Here is a 17,223-nt window from a genome sequence, read left to right as displayed (position 1 = left end):
GGGAAGCAAAACACGTTGGCTCTCAGGCCCCTGCTCAGTATTGAAGGAAAAGCGGTCCTCTTTCACATTAGCAGAGGCAGTTGCTTTCACTAAGGCAAACCCCAACCAGCCTCCCAATAATGCTGCTTTGATTTAATGTCGTCTTTCATGCACTAGCCCTCGCTGGCTAGCGGTGTCTGTGGATGTTTTGCCCCTTATCTTACCTGTCCATCTGCTCAGTAGATTTAGCACTAATGCTGCACTAATGACACAAGTGGGCCTCCAGGCAATCCAATGACCCCATCAGAGAATGGCCCGGCCCAGTTTTTTTTTTGTAATTTATCAGCCTCCAATCTTGCTTACTCCAGGATTAATGGGAGTCTGTGGAAACTGCCTCGCTCCAGACTCTCGCCCTCGGCTTTGACTTATCAGCACTACACAATATCTGGAGAATGGGGTCTTTACGAGAGAGTTTTCTTATCACGGCCTGGTCCCGGCACAATCAGTCTCCTGGGCTGAACCAGGCCTTTCAAGCCCCCCCCATCATCCTCCAAGTGCCCTGCCCTGGTTAGTTCCACAGGATCCAGAATCTGTTTCATCTCCACACCTCCCTCCCTCCCTCCCTCCCTCCCGTCACACATTCCACACTCCCCCTGTAGCGCCGCCATCAAAGACGGCAAGTCGCGGTGCATACCGAGAGGACGCCCGGCTGAAACCACCGTATATGCATACACGGATAGGTCAAGACTTTCTCCGAAACACACTCTTGGGTTTTATTCTCAACTTCCGCTTCTGCCCCTCCTGCCCTTCTGCCCCAGTAGATGTACTGAAAGGAACACTAGGCTGAGTCAGACGTGGAGAACGCCTGACATGTCAGACATGTTGTTTATTCATATACCTGCCTGTCTGCATTAGGGCAGTATAGCCTCATTTTTTTGTTTTTTAAACCAGTCTGTTTAAACACACACACACACACACACACACACACACACACACACACACACACACACACACACACACACACACACACACACACACACACAAGGCCTTCTTCATGGGGAGTTATTGAGAGACCCCCACCCCATCTCCACCCAGCAGTGAAAGGAGCAGTGCGGTGGTGGAGGCTGCTAGCAGCGTTGCGGCGGCTGATTCGGAGCTAGCAGCCCAGCTACATGTGTGTTGTCATGGCGGTGGTGCGTGTGACCTGGGGGTGTTTCCCCCGCAGCGGTAAGGGCCGAGGTTAGCGGCAGTGGAAGTGAAGGGGTCAACGTGGATGAACTCTAGTCCGTGGGCTGTGGGAAAATGAAAGCAGTAGTCCGATAGCCCCTATCTCCATCTCCATCTCGTGACAGAGGGCAACCTTCCAGACAGGACCCTCCTCCATGATGCATGAGGCAAGCCCTTTATCAGAGCCACTGGACTCGCGATCCATCCCCTTGCTGAGACGAGGAAGCAAGAGACAGAGTTTACGCGCGATGACGTGCCTCGGGGCAGGGGCAGTAGGATCGGATGTCCCCCTACAGAAAACAAAGTGAGTGTTTATTGGAAAGGTCAGATGAGTCATCCTTCAGTTACCTAAAACCAAAGCGGACACAAATCTAGGAATTATGGTTCCCACCAAGACAGAGCAGATAACAGTTCACCAGTTCTGAAAACAACAGCTCTCTGTGATCGGCTGTGTCGCCCTGATGACTTCCTGTGTGACTCAGTCCAGCTCTGCAGTTCAGCTCTGCAGTTCAGCTCTGCAGTTCAGCTCTGCAGTTCAGCTCTGCAGTTCAGCTCTGCAGTTCAGCTCTGCTGTCCAGCTCTGCTGTTCAGCTCTGCAGTCCATTTCTGCAATCCAGCTCTGCTGTCCAGCTCTGCTGTTCAGCTCTGCGGTCCAGCTCTGCTATTCAGCTCTGCAGTCCAGCTCTGCAGTCCAGTTCTGCAGTCCAGTTCTGCAATCCAGCTCTGCTGTTCAGCTCTGCTGTTCAGCTCTGCAGTCCAGCTCTGCAGTCCAGCTCTGCAGTCCAGTTCTGCAGTTCAGCTCTGCTGTTCAGCTCTGCAGTCCAGCTCTGCTATTCAGCTCTGCAGTCCAGCTCTGCAGTCCAGCTGTGATGTCCAGCTCTGCAGTCCAGCTCTGCAGTCCAGCTGTGATGTCCAGCTCTGCAGTCCAGCTCTGCTATTCAGCTCTGCAGTCCAGCTCTGCAGTCCAGCTGTGATGTCCAGCTCTGCAGTCCAGCTCTGCAGTCCAGCTCTGCAGTCCAGCTGTGATGTCCAGCTCTGCAGTCCAGCTCTGCTATTCAGCTCTGCAGTCCAGCTCTGCAGTCCAGCTCTGCTGTTCAGCTCTGCAGTCCAGCTCTGCAGTCCAGCTGTGATGTCCAGCTCTGCAGTCCAGCTCTGCAGTCCAGCTCTGCTGTTCAGCTCTGCTGTTCAGCTCTGCAGTCCAGCTCTGCTGTTCAGCTCTGCCGTTCAGCTCTGCAGTCCAGCTCTGCTGTTCAGCTCTGCAGTCCATTTCTGCAATCCAGCTCTGCTGTCCAGCTCTGCTGTTCAGCTCTGCAGTCCAACTCTGCTGCTGCTGTGAGAGCAGCTTCAGTCTGTCCCTGTTGAGGTGGAGATGTCACTGAGAGAGGAGAACCCTGCAGCAAGGTGTCTCACCTTTTAAGTCTCAGAACTGTCCCCTTTCCCTCAACAGGACATCTACTACTAGTGTTACTATGACTCTCACCTCCACACTCTTAACCTTCCCCTCTCCTTCTCCCAACAGTAGCACAGTCGCCACCGGCACCCTGCTGGCCAGCAGTACCGGTGGTGGTCGTTGGTAACCTGGGCGTTGACTGATCCAGTATGGTAATCTGATTTGGTTTTCGTTTCGTCCAATGATGTGAAGGCTAGTCGTTTGATACCCAGTAATGTCGCCACTCCCTTTCTGGGTCTGTAGTGGTCCTTACTAGACTGGTTATCCCTTGCTGCTGTCTTGAAGAAGATCTTCCACCGAGCCACGTGCGGTTCAAGCCGTTGACCTTATTCAAGTTCGTCCGCCTTGAAGCTGCATCCACCGGCCTGCTGCCGTCAGCTTCACCGTTACCCTGGCAGGGGGAGGCAGTGGGGTACCGTCCTAGCTCGAGGGAGCCCCAGGGTGCAGTTTGATGTCATGCCCAGGACAAAATCCTATTTATGATCCGCATATTTTGACTTGGCAATGGTTTTACACCGGATGCCCTTCCTGTACCGGTGTGGGAAGATGGCGGCGTGAATTCGCGTTTAGCACCGTCCATACTGTGGTTTATACTGATGAGGAGACTGGCTGGTGGTCCCTTTTTATGGACGTTGTTCAGGAACAAAGAACACCACTCGTGCCATCGTGTCCTAACTGACTTCAGCTCTGTACACATACATCCGCCTCAGAGCGCGCCTGCTGGCCTCTCGTAGTATTACCTATAGTATAGGCTCACCGCCGTATTACTCCGTGTATATGTTCAAACCCATATACTACAGTCCATGTGGTGTCTTTGTCCACGTCTGCATTTAAGTTGTGTCTTCGTTTGACGGCTGGGAGCGCCGGTGTTGGATCAGCTGGGGGAGCCTGGGCTGCCGCGTCCGGTGGGCCCAGGGACCACGGCCCTGCCTGCAGCCGCACCCGAGGAGGAAGCACCGAGGGCCGTCTGACAGGATGAGGGGACGGGGCCGGCTAAGCTAACTGCTAGCCCAGACCCGCAGTTCCGACAGTCGTCCTGGCTGGCGTTCGTTCTCCTGGACAGTGATTTTTTTTAAAACATTTTCAGTGTGTTTTGTTTGTGTTAGTTTAGATATATGTGTTTTTGAAGTTCTTGTAGTTTTGGATGTGTGTTTTTGTCTTTGTGTTGCACTGCTGTGGGCCGGGGGAAACGATATTTCATTTCACGTCATTTCATGTACTTCCATACGTGAAATGAAATAACAAATCAAGTGTTCCTCATTCCTGATGCAACCTCCCCGTTCACCCGTCTTAGGCCCAGCGCTAAGAAAGCCCTGGCTCGTGCATCCTCAGTGGCTGGGTTAGCAGGACATCCATCCATCCATCCATCAATTATCCAAGCCGCTCATCCTAATTAGGGTCACGGGGATGCTGGAGCCTATACCAGCAGTCATTAGGCAGCAGGTGGGGAGACACCCTGGACAGGCGCCCGTCAGTCACAGGGCCCAGGACATCAATAATACATAGAAATAATAATAATCTCTTCCTTTCCTCCCCTTCACATGCTCTCACTGCTCTCCATGTTCTCCCCGTCACTTCTGTCCTTCACCGAGAATCCGAACAATTCACTCAATTCCGAGGGGAAATTGGGTTGAAGAGAAAGAGAGAGAGAGAGAGAGTGAGGGAGAGAGAAGTTTGAAACCTTTAACACTCACATTACTAGTACTTCCTGTGTGTTAGGTCTGTACTATTAGCACTTCCTGTCCATTAAGTCATTATGTTACATTCAGCACATCTTGTCATATTGGTGTCACCTGTTGTGCATCACGTCGTACTACTGTTTATACTGCACATGGGCATCACATTATAGTGTGTATTGTGTATGTTGTACCTTTGACACTGTAATATCATATATTATACATTCTGCATTTTTTGTCCAGATTGTCCATACAAGTCTGTACACACGTGTACTTTAACACTTTCACATATTACCTCCTATATATATATATATATATATATACTGCACATTTTGTCACGTTGCTTATAAAACTGTACAGTTTGCACACTTTGTCTATTTTGTCCGTACATGTTGGACCTATATCGTATATTTTTGTTCATAATGGCTTGTGTATATATACATTCTATACCTTTTTGCTTTGCTCCCCCTCTGTAAATGATCACCCTCTCATGGCTGCCATGGCAACTTAACATCCCCTTGGTGATAAATACAGGTTTATCTTATCTCACCTTATCTTATCTTACCTTACCTCATCTCATCTTAGCTTATCTTATCTCATCTGACCTTATCTGACCTCATCTCATCTCATCTCATCATCTTATCTCATCTGACCTTATCTGACCTCATCTCATCATCTTATCTCATCTGACCTTATCTGACCTCATCTCATCTCATCTCATCATCTTATCTCATCTGAGCTTATCTGACCTTACCTTATCTTATCTTATCTTATCTTATCTTATCTTATCTTATCTTATCTTATCTTATCTTATCTTACCTTACCTTACCTTACCTTACCTTCTCTCATCTCATCTCATCTCATCTTCTTATCTCATCTGACCTTATCTTGTCTTATCTTACCTTATATTACCTTACCTTATTCTCTTCTCTTCTCTTCTCTTCTCTTCTCTTCTCTTCTCTTCTCTTCTCTTCTCTTCTCTTCTCTTCTCTTCTCTTCTCTTCTCTTCTCTTCTCTTATCTTAAGAGGAAGACAAACAATGAGGAGTAAATGGAAAAACCGAGTCAACAAAGGGGGAAGTACCAGATGCTAGCTCGATCAGAGCTGAGCAGCCTCGGGGAGCGAGGAAGAAAGCGAGGCTTACTGGTGGAAGCTCTCCGCACCGCTTTCCTTGTCTTCCCTCCCTCCCTCAGAGAGGCAGAAAGAGAGGAGTTAACCGGTCCAGACAACGGAGGCCGGCCAAGCCAGCTGATTGCAACGCCAGATGCACAGCTGTTGAGGGAGGCAGCGAGAGAGTCAACGAAAGCAACGTGAATGTGAGACACTATTTATCTTTCTTTCTGGGAGCTGATAGCTGGGTGGATTTGTGGCGTGTGTGTGTGTGTGTGTGTGTGTGTGTGTGTGTGTCCGTGTGTGTGTGTGTGTGTGTGTGTGTGTGTGTCCGTGTGTGTGTGTGTGTGTGTGTGTGTGTGTGTGTGTGTGTGTGTGTGTGTGTGTGTGTGTGTGTCCTCTATTGTATTTGAAAATGTCTGCAAAACGAATTCCTTCTGGACGGCCTCGCCTAACGTGAGAGGGCCACCTAAAAAGACCCCATCCAGGGGCTGATGTCCCCTTGCCCCACCGCCTCGTCTCCATGAACAGCCTCCTGTTGTCCGTGCTGGGTGACGGCGGTTTCTCGCAAATCACTCGACCGCTGAAGACCGCCGAGTCACGTTCTCAACAAGCAGTGTACAGAAAGCCATCCAATGCCGGAGGGGTGCAAAATCACCCGCCCCCCCCCCCCCCACCGAATAATTTGCTGAAAAGAAAAAAAAACTGAAAATATTGTAAATTCATAAAACACAAAGGGAGCACATCTGCTGACTTTGCTTTAATTTAAAATTCCCAGCGGCGTCTCTGGCGCGCAAAGCCTGGTGGGACACACTAAACTGCACGTGCAGCCTCCGACTTGTCAGTGAAACGACACGCGAGCCTACTGAATCCACACGCGCACACGCACACACCTCATCAACAACGTCACTAATGCAGACGTCACCGTGAGAAGTGGGGACGGGGATACGAGTGACCTCATCCATAACTGCGTTTGATCTCACACAACTGGTATTTTACCTTGCTGTACAGCGCCAGCATCCCCCCTCCACCCCCGTTTCCGGTGTGGGAGGACGGCGGCGCGGGTTCACGGTTGCGGCGGCCTCACCCGGTACCGTCCACGCAGCGTCTTTGTCCTCGTCTGCGTCTAACTCTGTATATACCAAGTGCAGTTGCACTTGATTCAACTCCTTTGGAGAACCATGACCTGGGTGAATGAGAACATTCACAGACACGTCTAAGTCTGTCTTCGTTTGGCGGCTGGGAGAGCTGGCGCTGGATCGGCTGGAGGAGCTGGCGCTGGGTCGGCTGGGAGAGCTGGCGCTGGGTCGGCTGGGAGAGCTGGCGCTGGATCGGCTGGGAGAGCTGGCGCTGGATCGGCTGGGAGAGCTGGCGCTGGATCGATGGGAGAGCTGGCGCTGGATCGGCTGGGAGAGCTGGCGCTGGGTCGGCTGGGAGAGCCGGCGCTGGGTCGGCTGGGAGAGCTGGCGCTGGGTCGGCTGGGAGAGCTGGCGCTGGGTCGGCTGGAGGAGCTGGCGCTGGATCGGCTGGGAGAGCTGGCGCTGGATCGGCTGGGAGAGCTGGCGCTGGATCGGCTGGGAGAGCTGGCGCTGGGTCGGCTGGGAGAGCTGGCGCTGGGTCGGCTGGAGGAGCTTGGTCTGCCACGTCTTGTGGGGCCCAGGGACCACGGCCCTGCCTTGGAGCTGTGCCCGAAGAGGAAACACCGAGGGCGGTCTGACAGGACGCGGGAGCGGGGCAGGCTAAGCTAACCGCTAGCCCATGCAGACTGGCAGTTCCGGCAGTCCTCCTGGCTGGCGTTGGTTCTCCTGCACAGGGATTTGTTGCTCTTTTCCCTTTAGTTTGGACATACTATGTGTTAGCGTGTGTGTTCCTGTAGTTGCCGGACGTGTGTTTTTGTCTTTGTGTTGCACTGCTGTGGGCGGGGGAAACGACAAATAAAATGCTCCCGATTCCTGAGCATCACATTACCAACACAAAGCTATCCAGCAGCAGGGGTCAAACTGGGATTTATTACGAGGGGGGGAGGAGGGGGGGGCTCTGTGGTTTCAGGGTTGCCATGGGTGCATGTGTGTGTGTGTGTGTGTGTGTGTGTGTGTGTGTGTGTGTGTGTGTGTGTGTGTGTGTGTGTGTGTGTGTGTGCGTGGAGTACAAAATCTGATTGATTTCATTTGACAAACTGTAACTACACTATAACAAGGTGAGGCAACCCTCCGCTCGGAGCACTGAACCGCTAATCAAAGTCGCAGAGCTGCGGCTGATGACAACAGCACGTTTGCATTGTGTTGCTGTAAAGCCTCTTGAGGCAAATGTGTAACGTGTGACAGATATGCAAGTAAAACTGACTCGACTCCCCTGTGTGTTTGTATCGAGGGTACTGTTACCGCTGAAGAGGAGAATAATGACACAAGGAATATGAATAGAGCAGTCTCTTTAATAGTTTCATTACTCTGGGATTAATTTACGTCGTATAAATGCACACGGGCTGCCAACACCTTTTCTACTCAACGCTGGCGCTGGATCGGCTGAGGGAGCTGGCGCTGGATCGGCTGAGGGAGCCTGGTCTGCTGCATCCTGTGGGCCCAGGGACCACGGCCCTGACCGGAGCTGCGCCCGAAGAGGAAACACCGAGGGCCGTCTGACAGGACGCGGAAGCGGGGCAGGCTAAGCTAACTGCTAGCCCATGCAGACCGGCGGTTCCAATAACACTCGGGGTGGTCTGGCGGCGGCCAGAGCAGTTGGAACAGGTTGTGGTGACAGCACAGATACGTCGCTTGCTGTTTCACTCAGAACTGGGAAATTTACGCTTTGTACCAGAAAATCCCATTTTGTAAGGAACGTGACTTTCTTCGTGCATGTGAATTTGTACTTTATCATACTGAGACAACATGGCCTCCGAATGCTTATCACTCCATTTTTTTTTTTTTTTTTGCTGATTGGGGTCTGTGCAACAGGACGCCTTGTTCCCAGTGACCAAGCGATCGAACCTCATCTCACCTGAACAAATACGTCGCTTTGTTAGCCGTCAGACCGGGCTCGGCACCAGCATGAGGATTTCTGTGGCTAAAGTTTTCAATGGGGTAAAGTCAGCATAACTAGATGGCTGTGTTTCTGATGGTCTTCTGATGGTCTTCTGAAGGTCTTCTGAAGTTCTGCTGAAGGTCTTCTGATGGTCTTCTGAGGGTCTGCTGAAGGTCTGTTGATGGTCTTCTGAAGGTCTTCTGATGGTCTTCTGATGGTCTGCTGAGGGTCTGCTGAGGGTTTGCTGAAGGTCTGCTGAGGGTCTGCTGATGGTCTTCTGAAGGTCTGCTGAAGGTCTTCTGATGGTCTTATGATGGTCTGCTGAAGGTCTGCTGAAGGTCTTCTGAAGGTCTGCTGATGTAATCTTTGTTTCGAGACTGTTCACGTCAGCTCAGTTCGGTTAATTTCACTGCAGTTCAGTTCAGGTGTATTGTCATTGTCCTGACACACAGGTACAGTATGAGACAAAAATACTGGTGGGCAAATTCATCCTCTGCATTTAACCCACCCAACACACACCGGGAGCAGTGGGCAGCAGTTTACCTGGGAGCAGTGGGCAGCAGTTTAACTGGGAGCAGTGAGCAGCAGTTTTACTGGGAGCAGTGGGCAGCAGGTTAACTGGGAGCAGTGGGCAGCAGGTTAACTGGGAGCAGTGGGCAGCAGGTTAACTGGGAACAGTGGGGCAGCAGTTTAACTGGGAGCAGTGGGCAGCAGGTTAACTGGGAACAGTGGGCAGCAGTTTAACTGGGAGCAGTGAGCAGCCACCGTGCAGCGTCCGGGGACCAACTCCAGTTCTTTTTGCCATGCCTTAGTCATGGGCACAGACAGGAGTATTAACCCTAACATGCATGTCTTTTTTCTAAAATGTTATTTCTGATTTTTCTCACAATTTGGTGGCCAATCGATCCCTATTTTAATCCAAACACACACCCTCATACTGCACGCGTTCGCCAACTGCATCTCGCCGGCCGGTAGTCTCAAAGGAGACGCCTCGCCACTTTCGTGACAAGGCGAATCCAAGCCGAACCGCTGCACATGCATGTCTTTTTGATGGTGGGAGGAAACCGGAGCACCTGGAGAAAACCCACGCAGACACGGGGAGAACGTGCAAACTCCACACAGAAAGGACCTGAGACTGCCTGGGGTTCGAAACCAGGACCTCTTGCTGTGAGGCAAGAAACCACTGACGGGTGAGGTGAATAACATCGGTTATCTTGTTACAGCCCAGAGAAGAGCTGCCGTAGCTCAAATTGCCGAAAAGTTAATGCTGGCTCTGACAGACAGGTGTCAGAATACACAGTTCATCACAGCTTGCTGCGTATGGGGTTGCATAGCTGCAGACCGGTCTGAGGATCCTTGCTGACCCCTGTGCACCACCGGGCATGTGAGTGTCAGAAGTGGACCTTGGCGCAGTAGAAGAAGGTGGCCTGGTGTGATGAATCACATTCATGTGGACGTTACTTTGTCATGCACCACCTGCCTAAGCATTGTTGCAGACCATGTGCACCCCTGCATGGCAGCGGTGTTCCCTGATGGCAGCGGCCTCTTTCAGCAGGATGTGCTGGAAAAAAATGTTCAGGGAGGGTTTGAGGAACATGACGAAGAGTTCAAGGCGTTGCCTTGGCCTCAAAATTCCCCACATCTCGATCCGATCGAGTATCTGTGGGTAGTGCTGGAAAAACAAGTCCGATCCACGGAGGCCCCACCTCGCAACTTACATACGGGACTTTAAGGATCTGCTGCTAACGTCTTGCTGCCAGATACCACAGGAGACCTTCAGAGGTCTTGTGGAGGCCTTGCCTCGACGGGTCGGAGCTGTTCTAGCGGCACGAGGGGGACCTGCACAACATTAAGCAGAGGGTTTTAATGTGTTGACTGATTGGTGTACAATTTACTGCATATAATGCATATAATATATAATGTACACAAATAAAACGAGCAATTCCTCATTCTGTATAGACGTTATGCACATATATGATATCGACAGACAATAGATACATGAAAATATAGTTACTAATTGATCCATGAGATAATGGATGTAATATTATATACTGCTACTACTACTACTGCTGCTGCTACTACAACTACTACTACTACTACTACTAATACTACTCCTACTAGTACTACTACTACTACTGCTTCTACTACAACTACTACTGCTACTACTACTACTACTACTGCTACTACTACTACTACTACTACTCCTACTAGTACTACTACTACTACTGCTGCTGCTACTACAACTACTACTGCTACTACTACCACTACTGCTACTACTACTACTGCTGCTGCTACTACAACTACTACTACTACTACTACTACTGCTACTCCTACTCCTACTAGTACTACTGCTACTACTACTACTGCTGCTACTACAACTACTACTGCTACTACTGCTACTACTACTACTCCTACTAGTACTACTACTACTACTACTACTACTACTGCTGCTACTACAACTACTACTGCTACTACTACTACTACTGCTACTACTACTACTCCTACTAGTACTACTACTACTACTACTACTACTACTACTGCTGCTACTACAACTACTACTGCTGCTACTACTACTACTGCTACTACTACTAATGCTGCTGCTACTACAACAACTACTACTACTACTACTGCTACTACTACTACTACTCCTACTAGTACTACTGCTACTACTACTACTGCTGCTACTACAACTACTACTAATACTACTACTACTGTTACTACTACTAGTACTACTGCTACTACTGCTACTGCTGCTACTACTACTACTGCTACTACTGCTCCTGCTGCTACTACTACTACTACTGCTACTACTACTCCTGCTGCTACTACTACTGCTGCTACTACTGCTGCTACTACTGCTGCTGCTACTAGTACTACTACTACTGCTACTACTACTAATAATTGTTGGATAGATATAGATAATAGTAATATAGTGCAAATACAGCAAAGTACAAAGAATGTACAACAGAGTAATATAAATTGAGAATGAGAGAACGGGATGTTTGGGTGGTGTGGCAGTCTATTCTGTTGCCTAACAACACGGGGATCGCCAGTTCGAATCTCCGTGTTTCCTCCGGCTTGGTCGGGCGTCCCTACAGACACAATTGACCGTGTGTGCGGGTGGGAAGCCGGATGTGGGTATGTGTCTTGGTCGCTGTACTAGCGCCTCCTCTGGTCGGTCAGGGCGCCTGTTCGGGGGGGAGAAGGAACTGGGGGAATAGCGTGATCCTCCCACGTGCTACATCCCCCTGGTGAAACTCCTCACTGTCAGGTGAAAAGGAGCGGCTGGTGACTCCACATGTATGGGAGGAGGCATGTGGTAGTCTGCAGCCCTCCCCGGATCAGCAGAGGGGAGGGGGGGGGCAGAGACCGGGACTGCTCGGAGGAGTGGGGTCAATTGGCCAAGTACAATTTGGGAGAAAAAAAGGGAGGGATTTAAAAAACAGAATGAGAGAATGGTCAATAGTGCAATGTCAGCCGGAATGTACCTTCTGCAGAAGTAAAGAGGAAACGAGAAGGGGTGTAGGGGGAAACGAGAAGGGGTGTAGGGGGAAACGAGAAGGGGTGTAGGGGGAGAGAGAAGGGGTGTAGGGGGAAACGAGAAGGGGTGTAGGGGGAAACGAGAAGGGGTGTTGGGGGAGGTAGCTTGTATTGTACTGAGTGTTACGGACCATCATATTTAACATGAAACCAGATATATATTCCTTTAAGCATATATAAAGAGAAGGGTTAGCAGTCATTTAAGCTGCATCTGTAGGACTCGGAATTCTTTCTAACAAGACTCACAGTTACAGTCTGGGTTTAGGGCATGTAGTCAGTTACAGTCTGGGTTTAGGGGCATGTAGTCAGTTACAGTCTGGGTTTAGGGGCTTGTAGTCAGTTACAGTCTGGGTTTAGGGGCATGTAGTCAGTTACAGTCTGGGTTTAGGGGCTTGTAGTCAGTTACAGTCTGGGTTTAGGGGCTTGTAGTCAGTTACAGTCTGGGTTTAGGGGCTTGTAGTCAGTTACAGTCTGGGTTTAGGTGCTTGTAGTCAGTTACAGTCTGGGTTTAGGGGCTTGTAGTCAGTTACAGTCTGGGTTTAGGGGCTTGTAGTCAGTTACAGTCTGGGTTTAGGGCATGTAGTCAGGTACAGTCTGGGTTTAGGGGCTTGTAGTCAGTTACAGTCTGGGTTTAGGGCATGTAGTCAGTTACAGTCCGGGTTTAGGGGCATGTAGTCAGTTACAGTCTGGGTTTAGGGGCTTGTAGTCAGTTACAGTCTGGGTTTAGGGACTTGTAGTCAGTTACAGTCTGGGTTTAGGGGCATGTAGTCAGGTACTGTCTGGGTTTAGGGGCTTTTAGTCAGTTACAGTCTGGGTTTAGGGGCTTGTAGTCAGTTAGTCTGGGTTTAGGGGCATGTAGTCAGTTACAGTCTGGGTTTAGGGGCATGTAGTCAGTTACAGTCTGGGTTTAGGGGCATGTAGTCAGTTACAGTCTGGGTTTAGGGGCTTGTAGTCAGTTACAGTCTGGGTTTAGGGGCATGTAGTCAGTTACAGTCTGGGTTTAGGGGCTTGTAGTCAGTTACAGTCTGGGTTTAGGGGCATGTAGTCAGTTAGTCTGGGTTTAGGGGCATGTAGTCAGGTACACTCTGGGTTTAGGGGGCATGTAGTCAGGTACTGTCTGGGTTTAGGGGCTTGTAGTCAGGTACAGTCTGGGTTTAGGGCATGTGGTCAGGTACAGTCTGGGTTTAGGGGCTTGTAGTCAGTTACAGTCTGGGTTTAGGGGCTTGTAGTCAGTTACACTCTGGGTTTAGGGGCATGTAGTCAGGTACTGTCTGGGTTTAGGGGCTTGTAGTCAGTTACACTCTGGGTTTAGGGGGCATGTAGTCAGGTACTGTCTGGGTTTAGGGGCTTGTAGTCAGTTACAGTCTGGGTTTAGGGGGCATGTAGTCAGGTACTGTCTGGGTTTAGGGGCTTGTAGTCAGTTACACTCTGGGTTTAGGGGCTTGTAGTCAGTTACAGTCTGGGTTTAGGGGCTTGTAGTCAGTTACAGTCTGGGTTTAGGGGCATGTAGTCAGTTACAGTCTGGGTTTAGGGGCTTGTAGTCAGTTACAGTCTGGGTTTAGGGGCTTGTAGTCAGTTACAGTCTGGGTTTAGGGGCTTGTAGTCAGTTACAGTCTGGGTTTAGGTGCTTGTAGTCAGTTACAGTCTGGGTTTAGGGGCTTGTAGTCAGTTACAGTCTGGGTTTAGGGGCTTGTAGTCAGTTACAGTCTGGGTTTAGGGGCATGTAGTCAGTTACAGTCTGGGTTTAGGTGCTTGTAGTCAGTTACAGTCTGGGTTTAGGGGCTTGTAGTCAGTTACAGTCTGGGTTTAGGGGCTTGTAGTCAGTTACAGTCTGGGTTTGGGGGCATGTAGTCAGTTACAGTCTGGGTTTAGGGGCATGTAGTAAGTTACAGTCTGGGTTTAGGGGCATGTAGTCAGTTACAGTCTGGGTTTAGGGGCATGTAGTCAGGTACAGTCTGGGTTTGGGGGCATGTAGTCAGTTACAGTCTGGGTTTAGGGGCATGTAGTCAGTTACAGTCTGGGTTTAGGGGCATGTAGTCAGTTACAGTCTGGGTTTAGGGGCTTGTAGTCAGTTACAGTCTGGGTTTAGGGGCATGTAGTCAGTTACAGTCTGGGTTTAGGGGCATGTAGTCAGTTACAGTCTGGGTTTAGGGGCTTGTAGTCAGTTACAGTCTGGGTTTAGGGGCTTGTAGTCAGTTACAGTCTGGGTTTAGGGGCATGTAGTCAGGTACAGTCTGGGTTTGGGGGCATGTAGTCAGTTACAGTCTGGGTTTAGGGGCATGTAGTCAGTTACAGTCTGGGTTTAGGGGCTTGTAGTCAGTTACAGTCTGGGTTTAGGGGCTTGTAGTCAGTTAGTCTGGGTTTAGGGGCTTGTAGTAACATACAGTTCCAAACAGTCAGGCAGAGGTGCTGTTTGACAGCTGCTCCAGCCAAGCAAACAAGGTTGTCTGGGCCGCCGCTCCATCAACGACAATTTGCACTTGAAAACGGATTTACGCCTCGAAGAGACAGAAGGACCGCTGAGGGTCCGGGATCCCTAACGAGGTGTTTTAACAGGAATAACCCAGATGCCTCTGTGTTAGCAGGGAATATACCTCTGGGCTGCACTGCGGGGAGCATCCCTTTTCCCTGCATGCTGACAGACTACTGCGGCTTCATCTATCCACATGCATTTACAGGGTGGTGTTGGTCCCAAGCTGACCACCATGTGGCCCCTGATGTCCACAGTGTCTTTTTTAGGATGTCTTAACTTTAATCCACTGGTAGTCTTAATAAAAGTCGTCAGGAGATTGAGTTCAGCTTCGAACACACTGTAGAATAACGGTACTGTCTAGATTATACTGGTTCAGGTTGTTGGGACACTCATTTGTCTCTCTGTCTCTCCTCCACTTCAACTTGAAACGGCACCAACTGCAAAGAATCGGAAATTTGAAAGTCACGAGGGGGTCAGAGCCAAGCTCAAAGAGGTTTGATATTCTTCGAAACGGACAGATTTAAGTTGGTGCTGCACCAACGCGGGGATCGCCGGTTCGAATCCCCGTGTTACCCCCGGATTGGTCGGGCGTCCCTACAGACACAATTGGCCGTGTGTGCGGGTGGGAAGCCGGATGTGGGTATGTGTCCTGTTCGCTGCACTAGCGCCTCCTCTGGTCGACTGGGGCGCCTGTTCAGGGGGGGGGAATAGCGTGATCCTCCCACGCGCTACGTCCCCCTGGTGAAACTCCTCACTGTCAGGTGAAAAGAAGCGGCTGGTGACTCCACATGTATGGGAGGAGGCATGTGGTAGTCTGCAGCCCTCCCCGGATCGGCAGAGGGGGCGGAGCAGAGACCCGGACGGCTCGGGAGAGTGGGGTGATTGGCCAAGTTACAATTGGCAGAAAAAGTGGGGGAAAAAATCCACAAGATAAATGTTTAGTTCCGCATTCCTCACTCAGATGACATTTGGTCTTTTTCCTGTTCAGTTTCATGTCTCCCTCCCTCTATTTGGGTTTCCACGCATTTGTTTCACCATGACGGTTTTAAGATAACGGTTTTACCATGACGGTTTTAAGATAACGGTTTTACCATGACGGTGGGCCAGAGAGGGAGAAAACACAGAACGTCATAGACCTCCTACTGTATCAGGGCTGCTCCATGGAAGCGGTGGAACCTGCAGCGCAAATAATGTTTATACCATGCACCCAGTCTCCCATCCCTCTCTCTATCTACCCCCATTTATCTATCTACCCCCCATTTAGATGCTTTCTCTTTCTTTCTTTTGATTCTCCCCAATTGCACCCGGCCAATTACCCCACTATTCCGAGTCGTCCCGGGCGCTGCTCCACCCCCTCTTCTGATCCGGACTACCACGTGCCTCCTCCCATACACGTGGAGTCGCCAGCCGCTTCTTTTCACCTGACAGTGAGGAGTTTCACCAGGGGGACGTAGCGCGTGGGAGGGTCACGCTATTCCCCCCAGTCCCCCCCCCCTCCCCCCAAACAGGTGTTCGACCGACCAGAGGAGGCGCTAGTGTAGCGACTAGGACACACACCCACGTCCGGCTTCCCACCCGCAGACACGGCCAGTTGTGTCTGTAGGGACGCCCGACCAATCCGGGGGTAAGACGGGGATTCGATCCCCGCGTTGGTAGGCAACGGAGTAGACCGCCACGCCACCTGGAGGCCCCCAGATGCCTTCTTTAGCAGAATCCCTGCTGGCCTGTCTTGCTCTTAGTGTTGTCCGGGTACTTGGTAGAGTCCTCCTGAGCATTTGATAGCGATTAACAATCTTTAATGCTAAAAGCCCTGACAATAAAAATAAGCTTTGCTGCCGAGATCCCGGAAGGCCCCGCCGACAGGGGCAAAATGGGATGAGTCACAAAACAGGAAAGCTTCTCATATATGTGTTGCAAATTTGACCTGAAAACATAAATAAGAAATCAACTAAAAATTACGACTTCTCCATTTAGCATTAGGCTAATAGTTGCTCTCTTTCCGAATAACCCCACAAACATAATGCCGGTCGCCCCCCAGCAAGAGGGAGGGTCCGGACCCTCAGTGAGGAGTGTACATGTTCTCTGTGGGTTTCCTGTGGCTGTTCTGGTTCCCTTCAACCGGACCAAACACATGCATGTGTGGTGAACCAGAGTCTTTAAATGAAGTTACCCGTGGGGGGGGAGGGGGGGGCATCGTTTTGTGTGTTTGTAACACCTGTGGTTATTACTTAACGCCTCTCCTCTCTGTGCCTCTCTGCCAATAAGCAAGGCAGGCGAGCAGGCCAACAGCCTGCAGACACAAGCGGGGATCTAAGACCCTACGTATGTAGCATGGCACTCCCGCGTTTTCTTCTGGTCCGGTTTCCCTGCTCCGTTACTTCACTCGGTTCTGTTCAACTCGGCCCGCTTCGTGACGGTGTTTGAGAACGAGGTCGAGGACATTTGAGCTCGTGTCATTTGCACTGGAAAGGACTTTTATTTTTGTGCCTGCACATAAATTACAGTGGAGAGCAAGGCCACGCTTATCATCTCCGAACACACCGGGAAGAGCGGGGGGGGGGAGCCATGCGGGGATTCTATCTATCTATCTATCTATCTATCTATCTATCTATCTATCTATCTATCTATCTATCTATCTATCTATCTATCTATCTATCTATCTATCTATCTATCTATCTATCTATCTATCTATCTATCTATCTATCTATCTATCTATCTATCTATCTATATGTCTATCTATCTATCTATCT

At 50.3% G+C, this 17,223-nt stretch overlaps 1 protein-coding gene across 1 annotated transcript; it reads left to right on the top strand.

Moving 5' to 3' along the window:
- The first annotated feature begins 1,163 nt into the window (after nucleotides 1–1,163).
- Nucleotides 1,164–2,542, top strand: LOC130130523 (keratin-associated protein 10-4-like). Its single transcript, XM_056300231.1, has 2 exons — nucleotides 1,164–1,218; nucleotides 1,689–2,542. Exons 1-2 carry the CDS (start codon nucleotides 1,164–1,166, stop codon nucleotides 2,540–2,542), a joined length of 909 nt encoding a protein of 302 aa, XP_056156206.1.
- The last annotated feature ends 14,681 nt before the right edge of the window (nucleotides 2,543–17,223 follow it).

The sequence above is a fragment of the Lampris incognitus genome, chromosome 20 (assembly GCF_029633865.1).
Source record: "Lampris incognitus isolate fLamInc1 chromosome 20, fLamInc1.hap2, whole genome shotgun sequence".
NCBI lineage: Eukaryota > Metazoa > Chordata > Actinopteri > Lampriformes > Lampridae > Lampris > Lampris incognitus.
This window is presented reverse-complemented; position numbering and strand designations above follow the sequence as displayed.